Raw genomic sequence first — 14,572 nt, 5'->3', positions numbered from 1 at the left:
CTATAATAATAAAATAAAATAGGCTATATAGCGAATGGTTGTATCGTTCGATATCTTTGATATTTTCAGGCCTGACCTGTATAAATAGGCTTAACTATGTTTTCGATATTCAAACGCACTTCGATTTCACACTTTGTTTTGAGATTTTACTAACATATTTTACTTCACATATTTTGTAAATGTTATTTACTTAATTCTAATTCTGTGTCTAACTGGTGCACATTAAACCTAGGAATGTATAAGATTTTAAGAACAGACAAATGAGTAACAAGGCAGATTACTAACATAAACATGGATGAGTCTAACAAAGGACTCTTAATATGTAATAATGCCAGGAAGTGCAATGCGATTCGCCAATCAGCGCGCAGCATTCTGCCCTGCTGCCTTGGTAACAGCGAAAACTTTTGTGTTTTGAATTCACCAATCACGACAGGCGATTCAGACATTTAAACCCTGGCGTTCATACGTTGGCTATCTCCACCTGCTCAGACGATAGTTGATTCAGTTTGTGGAAAGACGAGAGACGCGTACGAAACTTGTGTGTAAATAATAGCGCTTAATTTTTGGTGACAATTTTGTGCTGTTTCGAGGAACGGATTTGTCGGATCTTTGGTAAGATTAATTATGAAGTATGATTTGTTGTTTTCCTCCTCGAGTTGGTTAAGTTAGTTACGTACACAACTGCCGTAGTCTACATTGTGTCGACTGCATTTCGTAACTGTTCACAAACCGAGATAACTCTAACAGAATTTATGATGAAGATTATGGAAAGCATGCATGATGTTTATGTAGTTTTAACACTTGATATTCTACATCAAACGGCACTTTCACGTGCACTATGCTGCCGAGCTCCGTAACGTTGCTGTTTTCTCCCACAGAGCGGTCGCAGCTGCTGCAATAATGGCCAATTTTGGGTTTGAGAACGACATCCACAACGTCCTCCGCCTGGACATGCCTATCACAAACGCCCCGATGGCGAGGTGGCAAAGAAAAGCCAGCACATCCAGCTCCTCAAACTCCCTCTCACCGAACAAGAGCGTCAACAGATCCGTAAGCCTTTCAAAAACCCCCAGCAAAACCCCAGGTAAGAGCCACATCGGTCCAGCTTCTGCTTAATGTGGAATCCAAGTGTCTTTCTTCGGTGTTATAACTGATGTCTTCGAACAGGAAAGAACGGCAAAACCCAGAACACCCCCTCTAAGGCAGGAGGAGATCGATTCATCCCAACGAGAAATAACAAACAGTTAGATGTAGCAAGTTTTCTTATTTCCAAAGAAAACGAGCCTGTGGAAGAAGCTGCATCCTCCACAACAGTAAGAGTATAAATTATTTATTTTTTTTAATAGCAGTAGCTTAATTTAGTTTAATTAAACATTGAACTTCGTATGCAATCTTTATCTGTTGTCAGCATCTACATGTTTTCTGACTTTATAAATGTTCTGCCAGACAAACCAAAAAGCATGGTCCGTGACGCTAAATGGATATGACATTGAGGAAGCGAAGATCTTGCATTTAGGAGGAAAACCACTAAATGCTCCTGAAGGTATGATTTTGAATTGCTTGTTTTTGGCTTACTGATTTTTAATGGGGTTAATTGTAAAGCCTTGCCACAAATGGGTCCCTTCTATTTATCTCCTACAGGTTATCAGAATAATTTAAAGGTTCTCTACAGCCAGGTGCCCACACCGGCCTCGGTCAAGAAGAGCCGGTACATTTCCTCAGTTCCAGAGCGAATTCTAGACGCCCCTGATATCAAAAATGACTTCTGTAAGCTGTAATCTTTCATAAAACCCACATTGTGCGATTTCAAAGAGTTATTTGAGACTAACCTGTACGTTTCTGTTCAGACCTGAACCTGATGGATTGGGGAAGGCAGAACTTCTTGGCAGTTGGCCTTGCAAACTATGTGTATTTGTGGGATGCTGCTGCAGGTGACATTGTTTTATTGAAGAAAATGGAGGATGATAATGAGTACATCTGCTCTGTCTCTTGGAGCAAAGATGGGAATTTCTTGGCAGTTGGGACGAGTGATTGTAAAGTTGAGGTAATTGGTTCCTTTTTCTCATGCTGTGGTTCAGTATTCTAGTTCTCCCTCCTTGACGCAGGCTTTCTGTGGTCCAAGATGTTCTATTACAAACACTTTCTGATATTACTTCTGTTATATTAGAGTATAAAGATCTTTTAAAATTCCCATATTGCCACCTGAACTTCCCGTTTTCTTGCAGTTATGGGATGTTCAGTACCAAAAGCGACTCCGCAGCATGGATGGCCATTCAGCAAGGGTTGGTTGCTTGTGTTGGAACGATCACATTTTGTCTAGGTAAGACCAGCAACTCCTTGTGCTCTGCAGATTATATGCATTTTAATGTTTTAACCATTTATTTATTTTTTAGTGGCTCAAGGTCTGGTTTGATTTATCAGCATGATGTTCGGGTAGCAGACCACCACATCTTCACCTTCGGGGGACACACTCAGGAAGTCTGTGGCCTAACCTGGTCTCCAGATGGGAAATATTTAGCTAGCGGTGGTAATGACAACACGGTGTATATTTGGCCAATGACAACCGGTTCGGAGTATCAAGCCGTCCATGCTTTTAATGAACACCAGGGAGCTGTCAAGGTGCTTTTCAATTTGGCAAGATGTCTTTTTATTCTGCTGTCTGGTCTTCCCTTTTTGAGGGGTTTTCAACTCTTGTCCTCTCCTGCACCCTTAAGGCTTTGGCATGGTGCCCTTGGCAGCCTAACATCCTTGCATCAGGAGGGGGCACCAGTGATCGGCACATTCGAATCTGGAATGCAAACAGTGGCTCTTGCATCAATGCCTTCGATACTTGTTCACAGGTAGGCTCACTCGCTGTCTGCTTGCGTGCCGTTGTACGTTATAAAATCTATAATTTGTCCCTTTTTATTTTTTTATACAGGTGTCATCTCTTGTTTTTGCACCAAATTACAAAGAGTTGGTGTCTGGTCATGGTTTTGCTCATGAAAAGGTTATCATCTGGAAATACCCCTCACTCACTAAAGTTGCGGAGCTTGAAGGCAAGTTTAAAACTATATGAAGTAATTTGTGCACTCCTGCTTCATTTTGAAATTGAAGCAATGAATTAATTCCTCTCCTTTTTTCCCCAATCATCTGTCTTAGGACATGAAGACCGGATTCTCAACTTGGCACTCAGCCCAGATGGATCGACTGTGGCTTCTGTTGCTGCTGATGAAACCATTAGACTTTGGAAGAGCTTTGAAAAGGATGCTGTCAAGAAACCCAAGCCTACCAGCAGCATCATTCAGCAACATATTCGATAACTACGAAATGGTCCCTTTAATGCAAACAGGGAGTTGTGTATATGAGTTGATCTGAAGCAGTTTCTCTGTTTGTTAGAACTTCCCTTTTGGTTTTATTGTTTTTGGCTTTCAAAGGACTTGGCAATTCCATTCTTACACACTGGCTGTTACATGCTTTCAGTCTCCCACAAGCTCTACGCTAAGTTCTGTTAGGCACTCCCTTGTGTTTTCAGAGGCACAATGGGTTTCTAAAAATGGAAAAATCCTGAGCATGGCTGGTAAATGGGTTTCCCAGAAAACAACCACCTTTTTGAAAGCTAATCTTGGTTTTTATTCAAGTTCCTGCATATTTAACCTTAAATGTGATCATTAAATTATGTACAGAAATGTAATTTTCAAATAAAGTTTTTGTAAGGAAGCATTTGCTTCCCTTTTGACAATGCTTCATGTACGTACCTTTTTTTTTTTTTTTTTTTTTTTTTTTTTTTAAAAGTGGAAATGGACATTTTACCAACATGGCAATTCATAACAAAACTGTCATGTTTTAACAAACATGATCAAAAATAGAAGCCCTGAACTTCAAGATGAAATTGCATTCTTTACGTGCCCTTCTGTGAAATTTGGTAACTTCCATTTTAGATGGTACTTTCGAAAAAAAACTTACAACTTTTATATGGTGTTAATACTTTTGAGAGCTATGAAAAATGGATGGAGATTGATTATAAACAAAATCCAAGCAAGACACACACTGCATATGCACAAGATTAAAACCAAGTAGACCATGTTTGATATTACATGAGCGGCTGCTATTTTAAGCAGTATAAATGCTGTAACTTCTTGATTGCTTCACTTTGCAGAAGTTATTTCAAGACTTAACAGTGTCTGGAGAATATATATATTTTTTTTAATCAAATGCAACAAAGCAAATATTTATTATAAAAAGCGTTTATTAACTGAAGTTAGAAACAAAAAAATGGAGAACTCGTACATTTCTAATAAACCGTGAGAAAACATTTATTTACAGTCAAGTGTGAGTTAGACTTACAGTTAAACTGTACAGTGTGCAAACAACTGGGAGACTCATATGCCAGGAAAAAAGCCAAGGTCAAGCGGATTAAACCACAGACATGATGTCAGGTTTCAGAGTGACGTCAACGACTTCAGTGGACGAATTCTCTTCATGCACAGTGCTCCCCAGCCTCCAACATCTATAAATACTAAGAAAGGGGGGCCCACCGCCAGATCCAATGTGCCGTTTCATCTCCCATGCAATCGTAAAAAAAAATTTAATTTGACAAATATTCTAACAAAAATGTCTCTGATATTTCTGATTGGCCCATTTAGACCTCCTTCACTTTCCCGTTGTGGGCAAGTCCATTAGTGTAGTGCGCAGTGCCGTTTTCCAAGTGTTTGCCATTGGCGACTACCACTGGCTCATTCACAGTGGTTATGCCGTTCTGTTTGGGTTTGTCCTTAGTGGAAACAGGCAGTCGCTTTCCCTTTATGTAGGCCTGGATCCAGAAGTTGGAGAACAGGATGAAGAAAAAAGTGCCATAGATCAAGATGAGATGAATGAAGATGGGAACTTGGTATTCACACTTTTCCATGATGTAATACTGAGAGATATGGACAGTCACCAGCACAAACTGAACCTGTGGAAAATAAAAAAAAATAAAATGGAATATACAACTGCACTGAATTGGAAGGCAAAATCCAAATTATAATTTTACTTAATCTCAATTTATATATGGGACATATCAATGTCTTATATGGCGTGACAGCAAAAATGTAGACAAAAAAACCCTCTAACATTGAAGATAAACCTCTCTCATGCAATAGCTTGTAACTAAGAATGAAGATATATTTTTCTTATGTTATTTGCATGTTAGGTTTTTTTATCTACATTTTTGCTCACCATTTTTTATATCAACTATGTACCATTTCAATGAAACACCGACAATATTCAATGAAACTATGCTCACAATAATCCACAATAAACAGATAAATCATTTAAATATTCTAACTTTAAACGGTTGCTTCTGGCTATTATTCATGCTCATGCGTTATCCACCCATTTTGAGCTCTAACATAAAAGATCTGTGCATTTATCTCCCCTCATACAGACAAGATGACATTTTTACTAGAGAAAGGAATATTATGGACATGAGGAGTTGCATTGTTAATGATGGATTCATTAGTTACAAACACACAGCTTTTTGCTTCTCATGATGTTAATCGATGGACTGAGGTCATGTGGAATATTGTGATGGTTTAAATCAATAGTTTAAATTCTGACGGCACCCATGAAGAAACAAACTCAGTTTTTCCACGCACTAACCAGTTGGATCGCTGTCATGTACTTTTTCCACCACAGATACTTCTGGAAGCTGGGCCCTGCAGCTGCCAGACCATAGTAGGTGTACATGATGACATGGACACATGCGTTCACCATAGCATGAAAAGATCCCATGCCACCCGCTGTCATTTTAACATGAAAATAAAGATAGTGGTCATCTTTACACTTTTAAACACATTAACCCTATTAACTTCAAAAAAAAAAAAATTGATATGATATACAGTTTTAGTACTGTTTGAGTCACCACTTCTTGGCCAGTATACGATCTGGTCTTGAAGCAAAACCAGTGAATAACTATTGAAACCAGCAACGGCAGCAGTGATAAACTCACCGGGAGTAAGAGTGATGCCCCACCACCAGGTCCAGGGTAAGACAGAATGATGAAAGATATGCAGGAACGTCACCTGACTGTGCTTCTTTCTCAACACAAAAAACACCTGGATCGCAGACACAGGTCTTACAAAATCATCCTTTAGTTATAGAGCAAGCTACTGTACTGTAAACTGTGCCTATGAAAAAAGTATGTTATCCTATCCATATGCAGCAAGACGCTGATAATCGTAGCATGAATGCTAACAAGCTACGAATAAAAATAACATTATTCTTACCGTATCTAGAAGTTCAATATATTTGGAAAAGTAGAACAACCAGGCTGCCCGAACCATCTGAGAACACAATGAGAAAAACGATTTATCACAATACACACTATTTTTCAAATGTTTAGGGGCTTTAAGAGTTTAATATGTTTTTGAAATGCACCTCTCGTATGCTGTATTTACCAGCAACACTGCGAAATATTATTATCATTTAAAACATCATTTTTCTATTTTCATACATTTTAAAATGTCTTCAATGTCACGTAATCATTCAGAAATCTTAGCAATATGCTGATTTAGTGCTGATTTGCTGGGATTCACAGAAGAACATGTAATAAACTTACTCTAAGAGCTTCAGGACTGTTGGAGGGGTCACAGAGGTCGCATCTCCAAGTGTACGTTGTTCCCCAGCCAGACATCAGGAACTGCGCAAGGCAGATCAAAAATTATACAGATGTACAAGATTATGGTAACACGGTCTCTTAAAACTGCCATTATTTACTCACCCTCCTTTCTTTACAAACTTTTGACTTTCTGCTGTGAAACGCAAAAGACGTTTATCAGAATGTTCACGCTGATCGTCCTCATATAATGAAAGTGAATAGTGACCATAGGCTGTCCAGCATCAAAAATGACAAAAAGCAGCATAAACGTATTATAAAAATTCACTTTCATTATATGGAAAAGAGCCGTGAAGATTCTGCTAAACATCCCCTTCTGTGATCTACAGAAAAACGACTATTATAAGGTTCTGTAATGAATGAGGGTGAGTAAAAAGGCATTTTTGAATCAACTATATCTTTAATCCTGTAGTGGTTCTTCTCAAATACATCGGTTCCGGTAAAGCTATGAGGTGCAATACCTTAAATTACCCTCCCAAACATGCAGTTAAATGAAAGAGTATCCTACCTCATAAACAATGTAGGCGTTGAAGGCCACCATTGAGAAATTATAGACAATCATAGCTGTGTTGAGGTGGAAAGGTTTACGATTGGCCATGTATCGTGGTCCCACATATAAGACGAAGATCACGTATCCCAGCAAGATGAATGTCATCTGAATGGGACTCTGCATCAACGGATAATCCCGCACCCTGGCATCTGTGCGAATCACACAGCAACCGATCAGCCACATCAAACAAGCCTGTATTACATCCTTCTAAGGATGTTTAGCATTACTAGTGGCCAAACTTTATACAAATGAGTGAAGTCGCATCAAATCTTCTGTCCGTAACATTAAATACGCCAGTGATACTGATGGCTTGTTCATCTAAAAAGCATAATGTAATAAACTCTTACCAGTTCTTTTCAGGAGATAGTCGTAGAACTTCCAGATGTTTGAAAGCACCTCTTGAAACATCTTGTCTTTTTTTCTTCAGACAACCAATAAACTGAAGGACATAAATGAACGTGTTAAAACAAGCTTATCAGACAATAACGATCCAGCTAGTAAAGGCTGGCCGGCCGTTATCAGAAAGACTGGAGTCAGAGTCAACAATGACAGCCCAGCAAAAGCAAACAGGAAACAGCTGGCCAAGTGAACCTGAGTGGTACATGATGTTACCAAAGCTGAACAATTACTATTACACTCTTAAAAAAAAGGTACAAAAGATGTCACTAGCTTGGTACCCTAAAAAGAAAATCTGACTAAAGTTTGCTTTCCCAAGAGTGTGCTGCAGTTTGTGGGATTGGCACATGATGGTCGTTTTTAATCATAAATGATAACCTAAACTCGTGATTTAATAAAAAACTAGTCGTCATTGTGCTTTTACCAGCTCGTGGTCATGTAGTGATTTATGAAGTATTTAATGTAAAGTAAAAAAATGTTGTAAAACTATATAAAACGAGACAATGTGCTGAAAACCACACCATTCATTACCACCCTTCTTGCCCTGTATGTGGAGGTGGAGTAACACAGAGAAGACTGCATGGACAGACTGTTTACACAGTTACACAGCAATCGAGCTTTCACTGCAGTGATCATTTTGGCAATTATTTGGATTCTACAAACATTTCAACGATCAGTTCTTCAAAGAAGAACACTGTGAAGAACAGTTTGTTCATCTAAATAGCGTTTGTTCTATTTTTCCAAAAGAAAGGTTTGATGGAAGTAAAAGTCTCATCATGGAACCACAGATGCCCTTAAAGAACCTCGTATACTACTGAAAACACAAATGGACTATAAAGACTTAATGTCATAATGTCACAGCTGTTTGTATGTGGCGGAAATACAATAGGCTATGATGACAAAGCACCCTAAACAGACCCTTCACTGCTCTGCCTACACATCTAATGCAACACCATCTGCTTCATCAGAACATAACATAACCACCATAAAGGCACCATAAAGGCAAGAAGAAAAATATGTTACTCCTACTGTTCTCTGAAAGTTCAGGCTCATAAAATTACACAAAGTTGCTCCTAAGAGTTTATAAACTCTTCCCTGTGGTATGAGCTCAAAAATGAATGCACAATTCTGCCTAAAAACTCCAAGAAAACCAAACAAAGCTGTCAAAAAAAGTCATTCACGTGGTGATGATGAAGCTTGATGTAATCTGTATTACCTGGTCTACAATGAATGACTAATAGTGCCACAGTGCAGAGCCTGTCAAACTGGTGAGGTGGAGAAACATAGATATTTATCCTGTCATAGAATCAGATTAACTCAATAGACGGGAACTGCTAACCAAAACTAAATAAACAGTCAATCCTATACACAGAATAAAAAAAAAGACAATCATAATCAGAAGGGACACAAAACGTCTCATCACATTACCAAGTCAGTCATCTACCCCACAGTCAAACTACCCCAACACATTATTTGGAAGTACACAGAGTGAGATTCAAATTCATAATAAAGCTTATTATATATACTTTGAGCTTACCTGTTGTCTTTCCGTTGATTCAGTCACCCAAGCTAAAAATAAATAAATAAATAAAAAACAAATGAAAATAATACTGCCCCACAGGGGCAAGTAAACGGATGAGAGACCCAGGGAAGCAGTGGAAACAGTCTCTGAACTTTGGTGTCCTTATCCTTTCTTTCAGTGGCCCTCAAGCGCAGCACTTTTCACCAGTGAACTGAGTGATAGAGTAAGGAGGAATGTATTCCAGTGGGAGTTTTGCCAAGGCAGTGACAGGCCGTGCTCCCAGCCCAATATAAACCTGAGCAGCAGCTCATTCTAAAGAGACAACACCCGCCTGGTTTCGAGATTGCATTCATCTGTCAGGAACCGCCCTCTAAACTCAATAATTGGCTCTTGAGAGTGAGCCTGGTCTGTGATTGGCTCCGATACTGGTCAGGTTTTTATTATGCATTAGAAGTAGGCGAGAATGGAGCAGTGACTGTTCAACAATGAAAAGTCTTTTGTTTCCCTTGGGTTACAAATATGAGCCTATCCAGTGAGAGCAAGGACAACACGCAAGGACTAGAAATAATAGAAAAATAGGAGATGATAATACTGATGATGATAAAAAATATATACATAATGAACAATTATCCTAGGTTCATCATTAGCTGGGTATAAAACAATTAGTTTAAATCATATTGTGTAATGTAGGTGTTAATCAGATTAAGGTTGTTTTAAATTTTTTGAGTTAGCTTTAATTTTTCTTATAGACATTTTATTTAGCTTAATTTTTATTCAAGTAATTTTAGTACTTTAACAAACGTGTCAAATAATACTTTTTTTTAAACATTAGTAAAGTTTTTTCTTATTGAAATTTTATTTAGCTTAATTTTTATTCAAGTAATTTTACTACTTTAACAAACGTGTCAAATAATACTTTTTTTAAACATTAGTACAGTTGTTCATATACATACAGTATATATACAATTAATGATTACACTTTTAATGAGTCACTTTTTTCTAGTAAAAATTAGTTTAAAATAGTTTAAATTAGTTATATGCTGAGGTATAACGCTTATGGATAATCTGGGCCTTTATTTCAATTTACAGCTAGATATTCTACATCACAATGAAACAGATTTTCAATCTAAACAGCATCAGTGACACATATCATATCAGGTCTATACGTGTAAGTCAGCGAGCCCTCCAAATCTGAGACACCATGCGGCACTTGTTCCTCGCAGGGACACTACCAGTCAGTTTCACTGGATTCCCGTAGCACTGGTCTGACCCGTTCCTCAGACGTTGAGGACAGGGTGTGGGATCCGTCAAACTGACGCACTCTTGTAGCAGTCCGGGAGGAGGTGAAGAATGACAAAAATTCTGACATGAGTGGGGAGTCTTTGAGCTCAAGCAATTTTCTCACAAAAAGCAGTTTGATAACTGACACGGAGTGCCGTGACACTACCCACTAAAAAAAACAAAAAAAAACACTTTCATACCTGGTTAATTTCATTATTTCTCATTCGTGAAACACCCTGTTTTACAGCAAAAGTTCTCAATTGGTTAGCAGGTCATTTTTTCAAATACGACAAAATCAACATTACCAACAAATCCTGATATGGTTATGAAGAGTTTTGTGAACTTCCTGTGGGTTGAGGACTGATCCTGAGCTTTTCAGATGAGAAAAGATAGTACAGATAAACATCAGCTGAGATACATTCATGTTTCTCTGGCCAAGGTATTGCCTTTAAAGCTAATGGGCACGAACCAAAAGCCATGATTTCCCTGGGTCTTTAAAACGGACCAGGAAAGGGAGGGCGGGGGATGGCCAGGGTTTTGAGTTGAAGGCATTGAAAAACATCCCAATTAATTCAGTCAATAGAAAAAGCATTTTACTTACATACAACTGCTGTAGCTGTCAGACAATGAGCCAAAAGAAAAAAATAGGTAGCGGCTAGTTTGATTCAGCGATTAATAACTGCAGCACCTGAAGGGCAAACCTTTCAACAAGGGAGGCATCCAAGCATCCCTATAATACTTTTTTAATACAATCCAATAAGGATATCACTATATATTAAGATAGCCAAATGCATACAGCTTTACTTTAAAAAAAAAAAAAAAAAAAAAGAAATGTAATAATTTGAAATAACATTCCACTTTAACATTTTAAAATGTAATTTGTTAGTGATGGCAATTTTTTAAAGTATTAATTACTATTAAAAAAGTAAATAATATGACCTTCTAACAGTTGTTTATAAAAGCTGCATGTGTACAGTAGATCAGAACAATCTATAAGCTATAGGTCTGCCCAGGTGTGATTTTTATTATTTTTTTTTTTTGTGATTGTTATTAGTAACACTCCCACGCGTTACATTCCATACTGTTTTCATCACCTTTTTCTTCACACCTCACGCCAGAGGATCTCATCTAATCCCTTTCTTCACAGAGCTTCAACCCAACACCCGACTGACCGAGATAAACTATAAAATTTTGCTATCACCTGGTGACCTTTGACCTCAATCACCTATTCCATCACTTCCCTTCAATTCAATTCCCAGGGCTATTTATGTTTTAAGTGAAATAACCCAACCGCATCACATCAGAAGACCAGTCATGGTTATACTTCGACACCCAATATTTAAATAATTATTCAGTACACGTACTAATAAATTGCTGCCATCCTGTAGATACTCAAAGTAGATCAATTTTTATATGTCCTCTTACTTTTAGCTTAACTTAGCCTAATCATGTTTTAGAAAAATTGTCCTCAGTGTAACTAAACCAAGAATCTAAAAAAGGACATAAACATAGCAATTACGGCCATTTTTAAATTGTAGGTCGCCACGACCTGGGAGAGTCTGAAAGCACAACTGGTCATACGTGATTCAATTTAAAGAATCAGCTGTCTCTGATTTCTCTCATTACTCTACTGAATAATCCTTTGCTTCTAGTTCCTACCCTTGTGACCAAAACTGAATTAATGTAATTTTGAATTTTGCTGAAACAGACGCATTTTTTTGGGGCTCAGACCGATGACTAGACCTGAAAGGACGCCATCCATAAATGCTATAAATTGTACCGGGATCTATCAACGAAAGCACAACCAAAATTAAAAACATCACCAATCGAAACTTCAGCAATACAACACCATCAAAGAATAATGCATTTAGTCAGGAGAGTAAAAAGGATGTCTGAGGACTACAGCCATAGAAAGCAGACAGATCTCGAACCACACCTAACTCATTTATGCAAAGTCATACTGAGGATCCCAAAGCTATTATGTCACCTACTCCATCATGGATGCCTTTCGGGGCGAAGGCATATGATTAGGACACAGGGAATGTCTTCTGCTTCTTAGAAATGAACTAATTCAAACTACTAATTAAGACACCTTACTACTATCTAACAAAAGATAGGCCTAGTTCTGTTTCCAGAACCAATACATATATTGCAGTTGAGAGGTTGTCTATTCAAACCACATGATATTAGAAAAAGCTTAACGTTTGGACATGAAAATACTGTTCACCAGTTTAAAAACTTCAACTGTTAATACACATGTGCTGACAAACAACTTAATGAAAACTGGTAGACCATCTTGTACCGGCAACAAACCAGCATTTTCAAGTGGTCAAGCCTGTTCGTTGAACACGGGTTGCTGCTTAGACCAGCTAGAAACCAGAGGCCATATTCCAGAACACAGACACCAGCCTAAGCTGGATTTTCCAGAAGCGATGACATTAATCATATGTGTCAGTTTCAACAGCAACAGTCTTCTTACTCTTATGACCACAGCAAAAGACAAAGCAACATTTGCTGGATCCGTGAGACACCGCAGCAACCGGACACTCGAAGATTTAAAAATGCAGATCTTGAAGCCTGCAACATCACTTAAACCCAATTCTAAATCATTAGCAATGCCACAATACCCAAAGTTACACAATAAACCACACAAGATAGGCTAACATAATTAACAGGCCAACACATTAGTAATGTCAATTACAATGTGGCCTTTTTTGTAGGAATGTTATTCTCTCTCATGAACATAAATAATAAAAAAAAAAAACACTGTGTAAAGTGCAGCGTGGGTTTGAGATATGTTCTCTCAGTTTACAACAGTTCGCCACCATTCATGGCAAAAGATTGAACCCATTAAAAAATGTACTGCTTTGCTGATACAGCGTCGTGAAGCCACAATTGTCATCTTACAGAGTAAATCACGAATAAGTTTACAAGAGATAAACCGCATTCCCACCTGGTCAATCGTGCGTCATGACGCAGGAAACGCTCTGCGCGTCCGGAAGGTCTGGATTTTTGTATCTGCTACGTTTTGAGACCTTTCTTTTCTTTTTATTTATTCGTTTAGTTGATATCAGGGCATCTATAAAGATAAGCTTCTGCTGCCACGCAACGTGATTTATACGCTCTTAAGTAGCGTTATTGAAAGCAATGTAGGCTACATCTCATATGACTTTGATGAGCCTAATGGGATCCGTGCGCTGCTATGCCTGCATTGTGTATAGATTGACCGCCAGAAGGCGTCGCTGTACAACAGTAAAAATAAGTTTTCTGTAACAGGAATAAACTACACTTTAAATCTATATTTTAATTGTATTTATATTTTATATTTTTATTTGTGAGCGCAAGAGATCATTTAAAAAAGTCTGTCAGGTTTTTAATTAGCCTATACATTTTTGCTGTAGCTCGAATGTAAGTTATATTTTTCATTATAAATATATTTTGTACCTCATATAGCTTATATACAATTTAGTGTGACCTCGTGGGATGGCTTTCTTTTCTTTCATTGTTTACAAATAAAATCAGTCTTTTTTATTTAATAATGCTTTTTGTAGTTATTTTGCGCGCTATTGGTGAAAAATCTAATTTCCGGCAGCCATTACTCCAGACCAAAATGTTGCGAAACAAGGAACTTTATTCAGGATTCTTTGATTTAAGAGGAAGACAACAACAAAAAAGAAATCTAATCTTGAAGAAAAGTCTCCTAGTTCTTTGAGCATATTAAACTTTTATTGTATAGTTGGCTCTTACCTCATCCTTGTATTGTTTTTTTGTACGTAACAATGAACATAATTTCTAAAACTGTCAATGTGTAAGACATGGGGTCTTATTTTGCCAAAGACACTGAATATTCAAACCTGTTCTAACTGTAAAAAATCATTGTCGCTAGACTTCACACAATCTCATTGTCTCCGGCGGTTTCTGTCTCCCAGAGAAACAGCCTTGCAGACCTGTGATATGGATATAGAGCAGGCAGCTCACCTCTCTGGTAATTGAGTTCACAGCTGGTAGCTTTGCCTCAGCAGACTTCTCACCCGGGAGGGAACAAAGGCCATCCTCTTCCCCGGCAGGTCAGAGTGGCTCATCAATAGCACGGACTTAAATAGATGTCGCAATTACGTGCCTCAGGTCCAATGGGCTAATTATTGTCGGGGGCCGTAAGCTCTTTAGCGATGGCAGCCCACACTGTTCA

General features: G+C 38.1%; 2 protein-coding genes across 3 annotated transcripts; one reads left to right on the top strand and one right to left on the bottom strand.

Annotated features, from left to right (window-relative positions):
* The first annotated feature begins 451 nt into the window (after window positions 1-451).
* Window positions 452-3,723, top strand: cdc20 (cell division cycle 20 homolog). The gene is made up of 11 exons (XM_043263826.1): window positions 452-612; window positions 879-1,084; window positions 1,168-1,313; window positions 1,447-1,543; window positions 1,642-1,767; window positions 1,848-2,044; window positions 2,226-2,320; window positions 2,394-2,619; window positions 2,715-2,840; window positions 2,921-3,038; window positions 3,142-3,723. Exons 2-11 carry the CDS (start codon window positions 901-903, stop codon window positions 3,300-3,302), a joined length of 1,476 nt encoding a protein of 491 aa, XP_043119761.1. The 5' UTR covers window positions 452-612; window positions 879-900; the 3' UTR covers window positions 3,303-3,723.
* A 543-nt stretch (window positions 3,724-4,266) lies between these two features.
* On the bottom strand, window positions 4,267-13,472 carry elovl1a (ELOVL fatty acid elongase 1a). Of its 2 annotated transcripts, none has more exons than XM_043263850.1 (8): window positions 13,337-13,472; window positions 7,532-7,623; window positions 7,143-7,333; window positions 6,578-6,658; window positions 6,246-6,302; window positions 5,969-6,074; window positions 5,620-5,759; window positions 4,267-4,933 (listed from the first exon to the last, which is right to left on the bottom strand). In XM_043263850.1, exons 2-8 carry the CDS (start codon window positions 7,590-7,592, stop codon window positions 4,622-4,624), a joined length of 948 nt encoding a protein of 315 aa, XP_043119785.1. In that variant the 5' UTR covers window positions 7,593-7,623; window positions 13,337-13,472; the 3' UTR covers window positions 4,267-4,621. The 2 variants fall into 2 exon arrangements, with proteins under 2 accessions (XP_043119785.1, XP_043119776.1); XM_043263841.1 differs by lacking the exon at window positions 13,337-13,472 and adding an exon at window positions 9,118-9,418.
* Between the last annotated feature and the right edge of the window lie 1,100 nt (window positions 13,473-14,572).

The sequence above is a fragment of the Puntigrus tetrazona genome, chromosome 2 (genome assembly GCF_018831695.1).
Source record: "Puntigrus tetrazona isolate hp1 chromosome 2, ASM1883169v1, whole genome shotgun sequence".
Lineage (NCBI taxonomy): Eukaryota > Metazoa > Chordata > Actinopteri > Cypriniformes > Cyprinidae > Puntigrus > Puntigrus tetrazona.
Note: the sequence above shows the minus strand (reverse complement) of the source record. Positions and strands in the feature narration are given on the sequence as shown.

Bases quoted from the DNA above. Each gene is read 5' to 3' on its own strand.
- cdc20 (XM_043263826.1), top strand. From the start codon at position 901: ATGGCCAATTTTGGGTTTGAGAACGACATCCACAACGTCCTCCGCCTG. The intron at 2,620-2,714 runs GTGCTTTTCAAT...TGCACCCTTAAG, and splicing joins AACACCAGGGAGCTGTCAAG to GCTTTGGCATGGTGCCCTTG. The intron at 3,039-3,141 runs GCAAGTTTAAAA...CATCTGTCTTAG, and splicing joins TAAAGTTGCGGAGCTTGAAG to GACATGAAGACCGGATTCTC.
- elovl1a (XM_043263850.1), bottom strand. From the start codon at position 7,592: ATGTTTCAAGAGGTGCTTTCAAACATCTGGAAGTTCTACGACTATCTC. The intron at 5,760-5,968 runs GTGAGTTTATCA...TTAAAATGACAG, and splicing joins GGGCATCACTCTTACTCCCG to CGGGTGGCATGGGATCTTTT. The intron at 4,934-5,619 runs GTTAGTGCGTGG...TATTTTCCACAG, and splicing joins ACATGACAGCGATCCAACTG to GTTCAGTTTGTGCTGGTGAC.